The 14,185-nt window shown below is 39.0% G+C and overlaps 1 protein-coding gene across 1 annotated transcript in view; it reads left to right on the plus strand.

Annotated features, from left to right (window-relative positions):
* The first annotated feature begins 1,833 nt into the window (after positions 1 to 1,833).
* The window catches only part of GNAI1 (G protein subunit alpha i1), an 88,402-nt gene continuing 76,050 nt past the window's right edge, over positions 1,834 to 14,185 (plus strand). The window contains exon 1 of the mRNA XM_036760944.1: positions 1,834 to 2,452. Coding sequence (XP_036616839.1) covers positions 2,335 to 2,452 — 118 coding nt within the window. The 5' untranslated portion in view covers positions 1,834 to 2,334. The remainder of the gene's footprint in view (positions 2,453 to 14,185) is intronic.

Below are 14,185 nucleotides of genomic sequence, written 5' to 3' on the forward strand. Positions count from 1 at the left end.
CTTTGGTGATCTGATCTAAAGTTATTTTGATTATATCATTAATATAGGCCCACCCTTTTTCTTGGGGGAAAGAACCTTAGTATAATACTACCATTGCCTACTATTTCTCTTTTGATAGTAAAAGAAAACCTTGCAAAGAAATTTAAAAAAAAAACAATTTTCTTTTATCATCAAACAGCATTTATTTTTGTCCCTCCCTTCCCCATCACCATTCTATTTTCACAATCAGTGCTTGTTGAATTTATTTTCTTGGAGCAGTCCATAAGACAACACTTAATGAGCACCTACTATGTGAAATGCACTGTACCAGGCCTTTCTGGTGAGATGAAACATAATTTAATAAATATGTAGATATTGTAGATATATAGTAGATATTCTCAAGGAATTTATAACCTAATTGAACAGCAGGGTAAATTGATATTTATGCAATTCAATAAATACTTATTAAGGTCTTATTATGGACAGGGCACTCACAGAAATAAAGGAACACAGTTTTACAGTTTAAAAGAGATCTTACAGGTCACCTACTCCAAACTCTACATTTCACTGATAAACAAAGGACTAGACAGGTTAAGTGACTTTCCCAAGGTCATATTTTGTATGGGGTGGTAGGGAGACAGAGGTGGGATTTGAATCTAGTTCCTTGGGCTTAACTCCAGTGCACTTTCCAATATAAAAAGGCATACACACCCTTGCACAGAACTCAGGTGCTTCCAGCTGATTAGCCTATGCTAACCACTGCACAAATTCAGCACTTAATAAGCACCTACTATATGCAGAGTTTTTGCTGGAAGCTGGAGAATAAAAGGCTGAAAACAGATATGGTCCCGTAAAGGAGTTTACAATCTAAAGTAAATAAGACAAGTACACAAATACCTTTAACACAAGTTAAATAAGCCTAAGGAAGAAGTCCAAAAAGAATACTGGCAGAAATTCAGAGACAGAGAGCCTTTTAAAATGAAATCTAGGCAGGCCTAACCGAGTGAGTTTAGCCTTGAAAAGGAGGAAGGATATCAGACAGAGGTAGAGAGTGAGGGGAGGGGAGAGTCCATTCAGGGGATGGGGGGGAACAAGACCATAAAGCAAGCTCAGCACTTCGAGATACATCATACACTACAGTTTCTAATGGAGTTGAATTATTGTACCTGTGTTTATCCTGGCACTTTGTTCCACATTTTCTTAGTTTATTTGAAAATCTTGCCGTCAATTGCCGTTTTGTTTTGGACAAAACTAGGCAGAGCAATGCTGGGGTGACACTTATCGTAGTTTCTTTTCCTCCCACTTTCCTCCTCTAGTTTTCCTTAAAAGATAGGGGATGGGATAGGGAGTATCTACCCAGCAAATGTCTCTGCTCCCTTCTTCCCTCCTCTCCCTTTCCTTTCCACAGGCCCAAACGCCAAAAGACATGGGATCTACACTTTCAGAACTCCCCTGCGGCTTTAGCAGCGGAGCTGGGCATGCTCAGACACCAAGGACTGGGTTTCTTTGGCTTCTAAGTTTGGCAGCTTCCCCCACCCCACAGCATCTGAGCAGGCAGGTCTGCATTCGGGAAGTGTAAAAAATTCAGGAGGAAATAAACCCATTTCTCACAGTGGTGGAAGGGAGGCTGGGAAGAGGGGGCGGCAGCCTATGTCAGTGGATTTTCTTTTTTCCCAGAACTTGACCGCTTTTCCACCGGGGCCGAGAAGCCTTGCGCGCACAGGGGGAACTAGGAGGGGGCGCAAGCATTTGCGCACTGGCCTCCGAAAAGGGGGGCGGGGAAGTGAAGTGGGTGGGAAAGGAAATGCGGGGGCGCGCGCGCGTCCTGCAGAGGGAGGTGTTGTCCGAGTGCACGTGTGCGGGTGCGCGCTGTGGGGAGGGAAGGGAAAGAGGCGGGGCCGCGGCCAGGACCAGGCTGGGGCGAGAGTACGCGGGCGCATTGCACTCACCGGGAGGTGCAGCTACAGCAGCCCGAGCAGTAGCGGCGGTGGCGGCTGCGCTCTGGGGGCGATAAATACTATCTGTATCAGTTTTGGCAGCAGCAACAGTATCCCCTACGTTGCATTCTCCTGTCTGGGTCCCTGAGAGCTGAGGTGCCCCTCCCGGGAGGGGAGCTCAGGGCCTGAGAATTCTCCCCTGGATGCTGCTGGCGCTCGCTTCCTAGACTCCTAGTTTCACCAGTGGGCTGGAAAGTGGGGAGAGCGCCGGGAGAGGGACGCCTTGGAACCTCTCCTGCCTTCAAGCCCACGAGCGAGCCCAGAGGCGACCGCAGGGGAGCCTTGCAATTGGGATTGTGGAAGAAGAGGTAGACGTTGGAGGTGGAGGGAGGAACGGTCCTTCCCGACGCTCCGCAAGATGGGCTGTACGTTGAGTGCGGAGGACAAGGCGGCGGTGGAACGGAGTAAGATGATTGACCGTAACCTGCGGGAGGATGGTGAGAAAGCCGCCCGGGAGGTCAAGCTGCTTCTGCTGGGTAAGGAAGAAAAAACCCATTGGGAGGATGGCATGGGCTGAGGGTGCTGCTTACGACCACTACAATATTATGATTGTTCTCAGTTTGGGGGAGGGAGACGGACCTTGTGGATGTGGCTTTGGTGTGAATCACCAGATGATCCCATTCTGCTGAGTTGAGCTTTTTCGGTGGAGAGAGCTGGTAATGGGTGGGGTGGGGTGGGATGAGGATGGAGGGGGGAGAGTTAGTCTACACTGCCTCTTTTCCTTTGCCCATCATGCTCACAGATTGGGTGGGTTTCAGAAGACAGCTTGGAGGGAGGTATTGAAATATGTTCTTAAAGATGTAGGCTCCTTTACGGGGGGAGGGGGGCTGAGGAGGTGGACATATTCCTTTATTTCTTTCCTTTCTTTTTAAAGGACTTGAAAATGTACACAGAGCCAAGGAGTAAGATCTCTTTGGTGGTGTAGTGTAGGGCAGGAGCAAGAGAGCCCTTGGTTTTCCCCATCCCACTTCCCTCCTCCCTCCTAATGTGCTCAGGAGAACTTGCAGAGAGGTTGGTTGTAGAGTAGATATTTTTTTTTACTTGCTTTACTCCAAAATCTTTTGATGTAGTCCTTATTAAAAAGACAAGATCGGTTTGATTGCAGAGATAGGGCGTACCGTATATTTTAAAAACGTTCCTTTTGAAGTTAGCCTTTTTCTACTGAAGTGGCTTAAACAAAAAAATCAACAAAGGTGTTATCAGCTTCTTTTCAAGAGTCAGAGTCTGCAAAGCTATGTACCTACCTTTTACAAACGTGCCTTAGGTATTGAACTTCAAAAGGCCGTTTCCTAAGTATTAAGGTAATATTTCTGTTTTTAAGCTTTCCACAACAGGCCGGCACAGCATTAGAAGGCTGATATTTCTTTTTGCAAAGGAGCTGTAATTTTTCTACAGCCATTACTAGAGGCATTTATTGCTTTATGTAGGGGGAAAAAATCTTGAAACTGAAAATGTCACTTTGAAAAATAGTACATAGTAATTTTCCAAATAAAAAATTCATTCTCATCTACCTGTCCTTTATTCCTTTCCCCTCCTTTCCTCTCTCTTCTTTTCTCTCCCATTTAAGTGTGAAACTTGGAAAATATTTCACATTTTTCCATTTATCGTCTTGTTCAGCAAAACGCTTAGGTGAAAGCTGCTTTCTTTTATTTACAGGAAAAGAAGATGAACAAGGTTTATGAGTCAGGGATATATTAAGTAGTTAGATTTTTTTAATAAAAGGGTTCTCTTTCCTCTTTAAACACTAAAATACTACGGATGAAATTTAATATTTTCACTCTAGAGATTGTTAGGTTCGAAAAAAGTTTTATGGTTTTCTAAAAACTTGTACTATAGAGGAAGAAAATTTACATGGGCAACCTTTAGGTTTACTTTACTCGGTTTAATGAGCTACAAAATAAATGGTTGCTTTTGGTTAATTTTCCTATAGTACGTACGAAGGCATCAAATCTAATAGTATTAAAAGTAGTAATGAAGTAAGTCATTTTGTAGGCAAGCTGTGAAATTTTTAAGAGTAGGATAGCCACCCTTTCTCTTGCTAATAACTGCTTTTTTAGAGCTGATACGATTTTTTGAAGTTCATTTAGCATGACAGATTGATATAATGATGCTGATATTTATGGTGTGCACAAAAAAGTTGTGGGACTTCATATCCGTTTGTTTTGTGGGAGTGATTGTTTTCTGAGTCGAGTGCTTTTGAGAGCACATGCAAAGCAAAAAGCTTCTTTCAAGTATCAGGATTGTTGCTCTGAAATTCTCATATAGGCCCAGTTCAGCTGACAGTTTGAGAAATCAGTTCTCACTAAAACAAATTTAAAGTCAACTGGGAGAACACTTTGTTTAAAAAAAAAAGACATTGGCCTTAATTTCTTATGAAGAAGTCCTGTAATTGCAATATATACTTTTGAACTTTGTTGTATAGCATAAGTGGCAAAGTAGATAGAGTGCCAGACCTGGAGTCAGGAAGACTCATCTTCCAGGGCTTAAATCTGGCCTCAGGCACTTATTAGTTGTGTGACCCTGGGCTACTTTTTGCCTCAGTTGCCTCATCTGTGGATGGAGAAGGAAATGGCAAACCACTCCAGTATCTTTGCCCAAAAAAAAAACCAAAAAAACAATGGAGTCAAGAAGAGTGGAACGCACCAGAAACAGAAGTAGTAGAAACAACACTGGATCTGCAATAGAATATCTCGGTACAAATAAAGTTTTAAGCTTCAATTTCTGAAACTTTTAAAATGCTCACACAATCTTCAGTTGATTAATATTAGGACTCACGCTCTTCACTTGAAGTGCTACATAAGTAGAAATGATGATGATAATGATGATTATCAATGGTCTTGATTCTGCCAATTCTTAGTTGTGTCACTTCTAAGACTTAACTTCTCTGTAACTCAGTTTTCTCATCTGGAAAATGGCAGTAATAATACTTGAATTAAGCCTATTAGATAAGGACCATAAGAGGCTTTCAAACTGTTTAATATTGTAGAAATGTGAGCTATTATTCAAAGCAATTTTACTAATGATAGGTTGATAGTTTGAAAGCTGAAAGGGACTTTAGAGAACAACAAATCCAAGCCTTCATCTTTTTACAGAGAAAGAAATGTAGCCCCCAGAGATTCTCATTTTCCCAAGGGCATTCTTTTAATAAATATGGAAGTTAGCATTTCAACTTCCTTCAAATCCAGCATTCTTTCTACCCATGTTGCCCCCTCATGCAATAAGGTTGTAGAATACGGCGATAACTAAGGCCAGAGTCTTCCTTTTGTTTTTGTTTTTTTCCGCTCCTTAGGAACTAACGGTTTTTAAGAACACTTTGTCTTAAAATGTGTTTATTTCAACAATGTTTTTCTTTAATTTGTAGCATCTGCAAAGATTGTGAATCTTTACAGTAGATTACAGGGAAAATAACAACCAGTAAACTGATGATGCTAAAAAAAATCCCAAGATATTAAATACTTTTTTGCTAATTACGTTAGAAATATTTCAAAATAATTTGTCATTATTCTCCATGGAGGGTAGGAATGAATTTTCACAACTTTTTTTTTTATTGTTCTGGCCTTGCCTTCCCATTTCTCTCAACAAAATTATGGTCAACTCCTCTATTCCCTGTTTTCTTTACTATTCCTAATAGTGATTCTGAAGTACCCTTTTGCCCAGAGTTTTCCTAACATTTTCCAGACTAACAGTTCAGTAATTTCATAAGTTTCTCTTTCTGGAATGTTTGAATACAGACTTTGATTTGACTTTAGACTGCCAAAATCTGATCTTCTGTACTTTTTTGGCTACTGAAAATTTGATGGGTAGTTTAATCATTCCAGTTCAACAGTCCACATGTATTAACTGGGAATACAAAATGATTTACAGATAACACATATGGCCAGCGTTATAGTATGTCTAATTAATTAGTCAAACAGAATTTTATTAAATGCCTAATATTTGCAAGGCATCATGTTAGGCGTTGGGAGTATAGAGATGAAAAGCAACATACTTCCTTTATGGGAGTTACAGTCTGTTGCGGCGGGGGGGGGGGGGGGAGGATGTAGGATAAGGCATGTATACAAACAACATACTAGGAGGGAAAATTATAATTAAAACAATAAAAATAATAGCATTCATATAGCACTTTGAAGTTGAAAAAACACAGGGGTTGAACAGTTATCCAGGATCACAGAGCTAGTATCTAAGGCCGGATTTGAACTTGGTCTTTGAGATCCAGCACTCTATCACTGTTCCATCCAGCTGATGTGTTCATTTTTTTTTAATAATAGCTGACTTTTATACAGTGCTTCAAGAATCGCCTTGTTTGAATAGTGCTCACATTTGAACCTCCTAACCACCCTGTGAGGTTGATAGAGTAAGGAGCAAGTTACTTAGTGTCCTCAGGACTCAGTTTCCTCATGTGTAAAATGAGGGATTGGACTTGTTGGTCTCTCAGGTTTATTCTAGCTATAAATCTCTGATACTTTGAAAAGAGTTGAAGAAACTGGAGCTCAAGGAAGTTAGTTAAGTGATTGCCTCAGGTCATAAGAGTAAGTGGCCCAAGGAAAATTCAGGCCCATGTCTGATGACTCTAGGTCTGCTAATCTTTCCACTACTCCTCCTCAGTGTGTTTGTGGACGTCTAGGCTTACTGTAATAAGAAATATGAGAAGGGAGAGATCCTTTTCAGCTGAAGAAATTGAAAGAGGAGGCTTCATGGAGAAAATAGCACCTGGCCTACAATGTAAAGGAAGAGGATCTTCAACCTAAGATAGGTCCTTCTGATTATAGAATAACCCTTGACTGAAGGAGCTTAGAGGACAGAGGAAAAAAAAGAATACTGGCTACTAGACCCTAGTGGTAATAGGAAATGAGGCAAGAGACACAGACCAAGAATGTTGCATTTTATCTTACAGTAAATGGGGCTACCATTGGTTTTTGAGTCCTTATAGCTTGTTTGGTTATAATTTGGTGAAGACGCCTGGATTTTGCAAGCTACGTTGGGAACATGCTTTCTGTTCTGTTGTAGGGAAACACCTATCCACATGAATTCTTAACTAGAAGTCACCTTCACTAAGTGGGCACTCTCTGATGACTTTTTTTTTTTAATCCTTGTGACCTGAAGGAAAACTGCATCTTTTATCACCTTCTCTGTGACTAGTTTTCTCATCCTGATAGGACTTTGGTATTAGAAATATTACTTTGGCAGGTGTGTGAAGGTTGGATTGCAGAAAATTAGGAAAATATGTAATAGTCTAGCTGATGTTGTGAACTAAAAACTAATCAGAGAAAGCTTGCTGAAGCAAAATGGAAGAGACTTAGCAATTGATTAACCATAAGTGGTCAGAGGAAAGAGGGTTGACTTTGAGGTTTCAGCATTAATTTTGAACTTAACTGGTAGACCAAACGATTTCTAGTTTTTTTTGTTTGTTTCTTTGTTTATGTGTTTCAATCCCTTCTTTTTCTTGATGAGGCCTTTAAACTAAATTTTAGGAAACATCCCCATTTACCCCTCTCTGTAAAAAATGGGGAGATTGAACTGAATCCTTAAGTCCTTTTCCTTGTTTCTTAATTGTATGATTGATTAAAATGTTGAATCTTTCTCCTTTCCTCCCCCTTGAAGAAGAGCTATGGGAGATATGTACGTGCTTCTTGAAATTTTAGTCTTATAAATAGGATTTGGTAGGGAATAGATTTTATAAACATATAAAATAATTGTACTAAAGTTTAATTTATTTTATGTATCATTAATCGACTGGACTACGATGACATGGTCCAAGAAATTAGCTCATTTCTTAGTTTCTTGGTTTGGGTCTTTTTTCTTTTTTAAGTGTGACTTGTTATGCTTTAGTATTAGAAAGATTTCTCAGTATTTAGGTTAGATAAGGTCATATTATAACTACCCTTTCTTTAAAGTCAGAACAGGGTGGGGAAAATATTTTAAAAGAGAACAATTTTCTATGTATTGCATTTGGTTGATTCTCTTAAAGGAGGAAAACAAGTTCATATCCATGGGGATTTTTTTGGGAAAGCCACAGTTTAACACCACTACATTTTACTGGAAGAAAAGCTGGTCTTAACTTTTAGTGTATTTTGTCAACTGTCTCAATACAGTTTTTCAGTTCCCTTACTTTTATTACACTCCATCTTCATGAAAAAGAGAAAAAGGAAGGTTTTATCTTTCTCTTGGGTTTTACAAGTAGGGTAGAAAGATCAAAATTACAGTCAATTTGTTCCTGAGTGTATCACTTGCCACTAACACCACCAAACTGCTGTTTGGATTTTGGCACTTGGTCTCCTTGGTTGCCTTTGAATTTAACCTATGACTTCCCTAGAGATCCAAATCAAAATTGAGAAATACTGGCAAAACAAAACTTGTGCTGTATTGCTGTCTTTATCTCTCTTGAATTTGCACATATATTGCCAGAATGGATCTAAGAGATTATCTAGTTTTCATCATTTACCTTCGTAGATGAAGAACCTGAGACCCAGAGAGTTCAAAGTGACATATGCAAGTTTTATGTTGTTTTATGCTAAAAACAACTTAGAATTCAAACTTTAAAATTCATTTCCTTTTTTAATATAAACTAATACTCAAGCATGAGTCATGTGGTTTCTCTCTGTTGTATAGACCCTATATTGGCAACTAATCAATTTTAAAATTACAAAATCACGTGAATATTTTTAAAAGCGATTAATTCCCCAACCCTCATTTACAACTATTTCATTTCTCACTTACAAATCTTGAATGTAAACAATACTGTTCATTTTTGTGCACTCAATTTCACAAAAAGTTCAGGACTGTAAGCTAAAAAGGACCTGCAAATGTTGAAAATAAAGAGAAGTTCAAAGGAAAAAAAAGAAAAAAAGGAAAAAAGGAAGTTCAAAGTTTATCTTTAAGACAATGATTATACTTCATACAGTATAGCATATGATCCTGGTCATGTTGTAATAATTGGTTAAATAGATATTTAATCGTTTTATCTTTCTGATGAGTTTCTATTTCAATTTGATTAGAATACTGAAGTATTATTTTAATTGAGTTTTTTAAAATTTGGAATTGATATTTCATATCAGTAAGAGTCACTTCACCTCATTGGGCTCTACTTTCTTTGGATGTAAAATTAAGTTTGACTAGCAGATCTCTATTGTCTCTCAAGGTATATATTATGATTTTATACATTTACCTTGTAAAACCCTGACTACAGGCAAGCTAAGATTATAGGAATAATTTGATTCCATTTTAACAAATCTCTCTCACATGCATACACACACACACACACACACACACAGATATATCTGTGAGTGGGGAGAGACAGCTAAGTGACACAGTGGATAGAGCACTGGCCTTGGAATCAGGAAGACTCAGTGTCATGAGTTCAAATTTGACATTAGACATTTACTAACTGTGTGACCCTGTGCAAGTCCCTTAATCTTGTTTGTCTCAGATTCCTAATCTGTAAAATGAGTTGGAGAAGGAAATGTCAAACCACTTCAGTATCTTTATACACATATATAAATCTGTCATAAACATGCATATGTATGTATATAAATGTTTATATACTATCATCGTTGCTATTCTCCTATCCCAAACCTGGTCATAGATTTGTTGTCACATTTGTTAGTTAGATCAATATATTTGATTCAGTGATCTTTATACTTTGAGGAACTTTCCTCCTTGATTGCGCTTCTTTGAAGTGGTAAATTAGAGGATGGCTATCTCTATCAGTAAGTCTTTCTTATCATAATTGTAGTGTTTTGTTAGTTTGCCTCACTTCCTCTATCCTTGGGTCATGAAAATCTTTGAAAATAACTAAGGGTTTTGAGATTTAGTAGATTTAAATGTCAGGAGTGGATGATGCCTCTGTGCAGGGCCTCAACTTCTAGTATGCCCAAAGATATATTGCTACTTATTTCTCCTCAAAGAACCCTGTAGAGTATTCTTACTTAAACCTGGTGAATGAAAGGAAAAAAAATATCCATTTATATTCATTTAGTTGAAACTGCTCTCCAAAGTTACCAATGATCAATTTCTTGCCAAATATGATGGATATTTCTCAGTCTTTATTCTTTTTGACTTTTCTGCAGCATTTGTCAGTGTCAGTGGCCTTTTTCTCCTAAGTTTTTTGTGATAGTGCTTTCTCTTGGATCTTATCCTACCTTTCTCTGACTGTTCTTAGTCTTGTTTGATGTATCATCATCCATAAGCCGTCCTTGCCTAACTGTTGGTGTGCCCCAAGGGAACAGCCCTTGGTGCCCTTCTATTTTAGGTCTTCTTTTTTCTCTCTCTCTCTCCTGTTTCTGTTGACATTTTCATCACCCCCCTATGAGCTACTCCTTCGTTACCACCTGCCTATTGGACATTTCAAACTGGCCGTCCTGTAACATGTCTAGAACAGACATCAATATAGGCCCCCTACCCCTCATGCCCTTCTGAACTTCAATATTTCTGTGGAAAGCACCACCATTCTTTTAGTAATTCTCTTTCACAGTCTTGAAGTCCTTCTTGAATCCTCACTCTCCATGATGTCATTATCCAATTAGTCACTTGCCCAGTCTTGTTTATTCTATCTCTATAACATCTCACAAATCCAGCCCTTTCATCATAGCCGCAGCTACCACCCTAGTTGAGACCCTTGTCACCTCTTTTCTGAGATGTTCCTATTGTTATAATTAGTATCTCTGCCTCCAGTCTCTCCCCTCTCCGATCCATCCTCTATATGGTTGCCAAACTGATTTTCCAAAAATAAACCTCTGTCATTTTCCTATTGAATAAGACCTAGTATCTCCCTATTACCTCTAGGGTCAAATACAGAGTCCTCTGTTTAGCATTTAAAGACCTTCACAACCTAGTTCCAACCTGCTTTTCCAAGCATATTAAACTCTTATCACACACTGTACAGTCTAGTCAGATTGGCCTACTTGATGTCCACCTAGACTCCTTCGCCTTTGCTTGGACTCTGCCCTCATCTTTGCCTCTTAGAATTCCTGCCTTCCCTGAGAACTTAACTTCCTGCATGTAGTCTTTTCTGATTCTAGATCCTAGCGCCTCAACCTGAAATTACCTTAGATTTACTTTGTAAAGTTTTTTTTTCCTATATACTTTGCTGTTTCTATAGAGAGTAGCACAATCCTTTCAGTCGTATTAGTTCACAAATTAAGTCATTTTTGTTCTGAGGCACACTTCTGGATTTCTCTATTTTCCTTATCTCTTCTTATGTGGTATAGTCAGTGGTGATCATGAATATTTATTGGGCACCTACTCATAGACGTAGTGTGACATAGTGCAAAACATGTGGAACTTTTCTTGACATCCTAGATGATTCAGTGGTGCACTCCATATGCTGATAAAGGAAACATATAAGACTCATTGTAGCCTGTAACCTGTCAACACAATTTCCCACTGCTAGTGGATTTCTAAAGTGATTTACAATTCAGTGTCCTATCCTGTTATCTAGAATTCTTTTATAGAGAATTAGCAGTGTGGCAACATTCTGTCATTACACTGAAGCCCTAGCTTTCCTGTCTGGTTCTACAGAGTCCCTCCCAAACTCTTAGCTTCGTCCTGTGATTTGGTCACTGTCCAGAAGTGAAACACATTTTTGTGATGCTAAAAAAGAAATTCCCTTCCTCTCATACCCTCACTGCCAGTATAGATAACCCCTAGTACTCTCCTGAGGGAAATAGAATCATCTCCCCCATGTTGTGACTTCAATTCCTTATAGAAATGCCAGCCTGATGGACCACACAGCCCACCCCTTTCTCCAAGAGACATGCTTCTCAGAAACTACCCTTCTTTATCATAGAAGGCCAAATCTTCTTACTCTTGAACTTGAGGTTACTAATAAGAAACTTCTGGGCTAATATGGCCCCAAAATTCTTTATCATCTAGAACAGTAGTGTAAAACTTTGGATTCTTGTAAGATACAGATTGACTTAGGAAATCACAAATTAACATTATCTGTGTTTTACTGTATTTTTTTATTTTGTTAAACATTCCCTAATTATATTTTAATTTGGTTTGGTCTCATTGTAGACTGCAAATTTAACAGTTCTGTTCTAAAGTGCTAAAAATGTCAAGTGAGTTTTTACACTCATGTTCATAGACCACGGAATTTCGTTTCTTCCAACAGAGTTTATCCTCCTTAGGTTCTGAGACAACCAAGCCATCTTAATTACTGAAATCCTTCCCATAGAATGATGTCAAACATTGGAATCATAGATTTGGAGACCTTAGAGGACATCTAGCCCAACCCCCTTAATTTACAGGTGAGGAATTGAGCCTCAGAGAGGAAAAGTGACTTGCCTAAGAGAATACTAATATTAAAAGGTAGAGGGAAGGTTTGAGCTTAGATCCTCTGACTCTGTACCACACTGTCTTTGGTCAGTCTTGGGGACACTGAAAAATTAATCAGGACTTGTCTTTTGTGCTCTTAACAAGTGCTTGGCCATACTCTCGAGAGAGGTATGAACAAGCAAAGATTTCAACCAAAGACGTATTTCCAGTAGCACATAACATTAATCAGAGAACTTCCCTTTCCAGACCTTATGCAATAATACCAGAGTGTAGATGAAGAGTAAGTGGAATAAGTAGTGGTATGAGCAGGCAAGAAATTAACCTTTTTGATAGTTTCAAGATTGCCACTCTGAGAAGCCAGCCAATTTCCTATAGACCAGTGGTTCACTTTTTTTTTTTTTTTTGGCTTATGTTAGAGTTTTATTCTTTGCAATGAGGGATACATGGCACAGTAAATGTTTAAGTTGGCAGCATTACAGGAGAGTTGAGAGACTTGCACATGTGCATATGATTGCAGTATGAGCTCTGTACAATTCTTGGCACAACTCATAACACAGCCAGCAAATGGTCCTGTGGCCCACTCTGGGAATCACTTCTGTAGCTTTTCATATAGGGCCTGAATCACCTACTTAACTCTATTTGGCCACTTAAGCTTTGGATGTAGACCTGTCCTCCTTAAGCCTTTGAAAATGAAAGTTGCTGACTAGGAAGGCAGGCACGGTCAGTTGAGACAGCAAACTATTTTACTTAAATGAGTACCTTTTCTATCTGTAGTCAAAATCCTGGAACTCTAGAACTGAAGGAACAAGTAAAGCCTTGCTTCCAAGAAAACCAACTCCTTAGTTTTGTTTTGTTTTCCAGAGAGATGATCTCTAGGAGGGATATCCTCTATGAGTCCCTATTTGTTACTGTACAGAATTGATAATTATAGTAGATATGCAGGTTGCAACAGTGTCTTCTGGGTTTTAAGGCTGTGTGACACATTTGGAGTAATAAATGGCACTTGTTTATTCAACACAGATATGGTAATGATACACACCTAAGTGGACGGATTCCCACAATACTTAGCTTGAGCACTAAGAGATGAGATAGGACTGCCAGTCAGTATCTCTGAATTCCAGTCTTGGCTCTGCCACAGACTGTGACTTTGGATGAGTGGCAGGCTTTGTGGACGTCAGTTTCCTCGTTTGTAAAATAAAGAGGTTCAGCTGAATCATCTCAGAAGCTCTTGCTTTCTGAGAGAAACATGGCTGCAGATGTCTCTTTAAGATTTTCTCTCCCTAAATCCCCAGGGAGGTAAGCTATTAGTATAAATTATGAAACGGTGAATTCCACATGAAAATGTTTTCTTTGGAAGAGTTTATGATTGCTTTCAAGTAATTCTAAACCCTGACCTAAGAACTATTCTGATGATTCAGATTCCTGTTTTTCAATTCAGAATTAACATCCTGAATTTCTAAAAGAGGACAAGCAGGCAGTGTGGTATAGTGGAAAGAACACTGGCTCCAGAGTTGGAGGACTTGGGTTCACATCCCACCTTGGACACTTATTATTATACAAGTATGTGATTTTTTTTTTTTTGGCAAATCACTTCACCTTGCAAAGATTTAGTTTTGTCATCTGGCAAAATGAAGGATTGGATTAGATGGCATCTGGGGTCCCTTCTAGTTCTAGATTTTTGGTCTAATGGTAAGATGAAGGTTATCTTTGCTAAATTTGGGTAACTTGCTTCTACAGCTATGTGTGTTGGGGGGAGCTCCATCGATGTTGTGTTTTTGTTATTGTCTTTGTTCAGTCATTTTTCAGTTGAGTCTGACTCTTCGTGACCCCATTTGGGGTTTTCTTGACAAAGAGCCTGGAGTGGTTTGCCGTTTCTTTCTCCAGCTCATTTTACAGATGAGGAACTGAAGCAAACAGGGTTAAGTGACTTGCTC

Source organism: Trichosurus vulpecula, chromosome 5, assembly GCF_011100635.1.
Source record: "Trichosurus vulpecula isolate mTriVul1 chromosome 5, mTriVul1.pri, whole genome shotgun sequence".
NCBI classification, from domain to species: Eukaryota; Metazoa; Chordata; class Mammalia; order Diprotodontia; family Phalangeridae; genus Trichosurus; species Trichosurus vulpecula.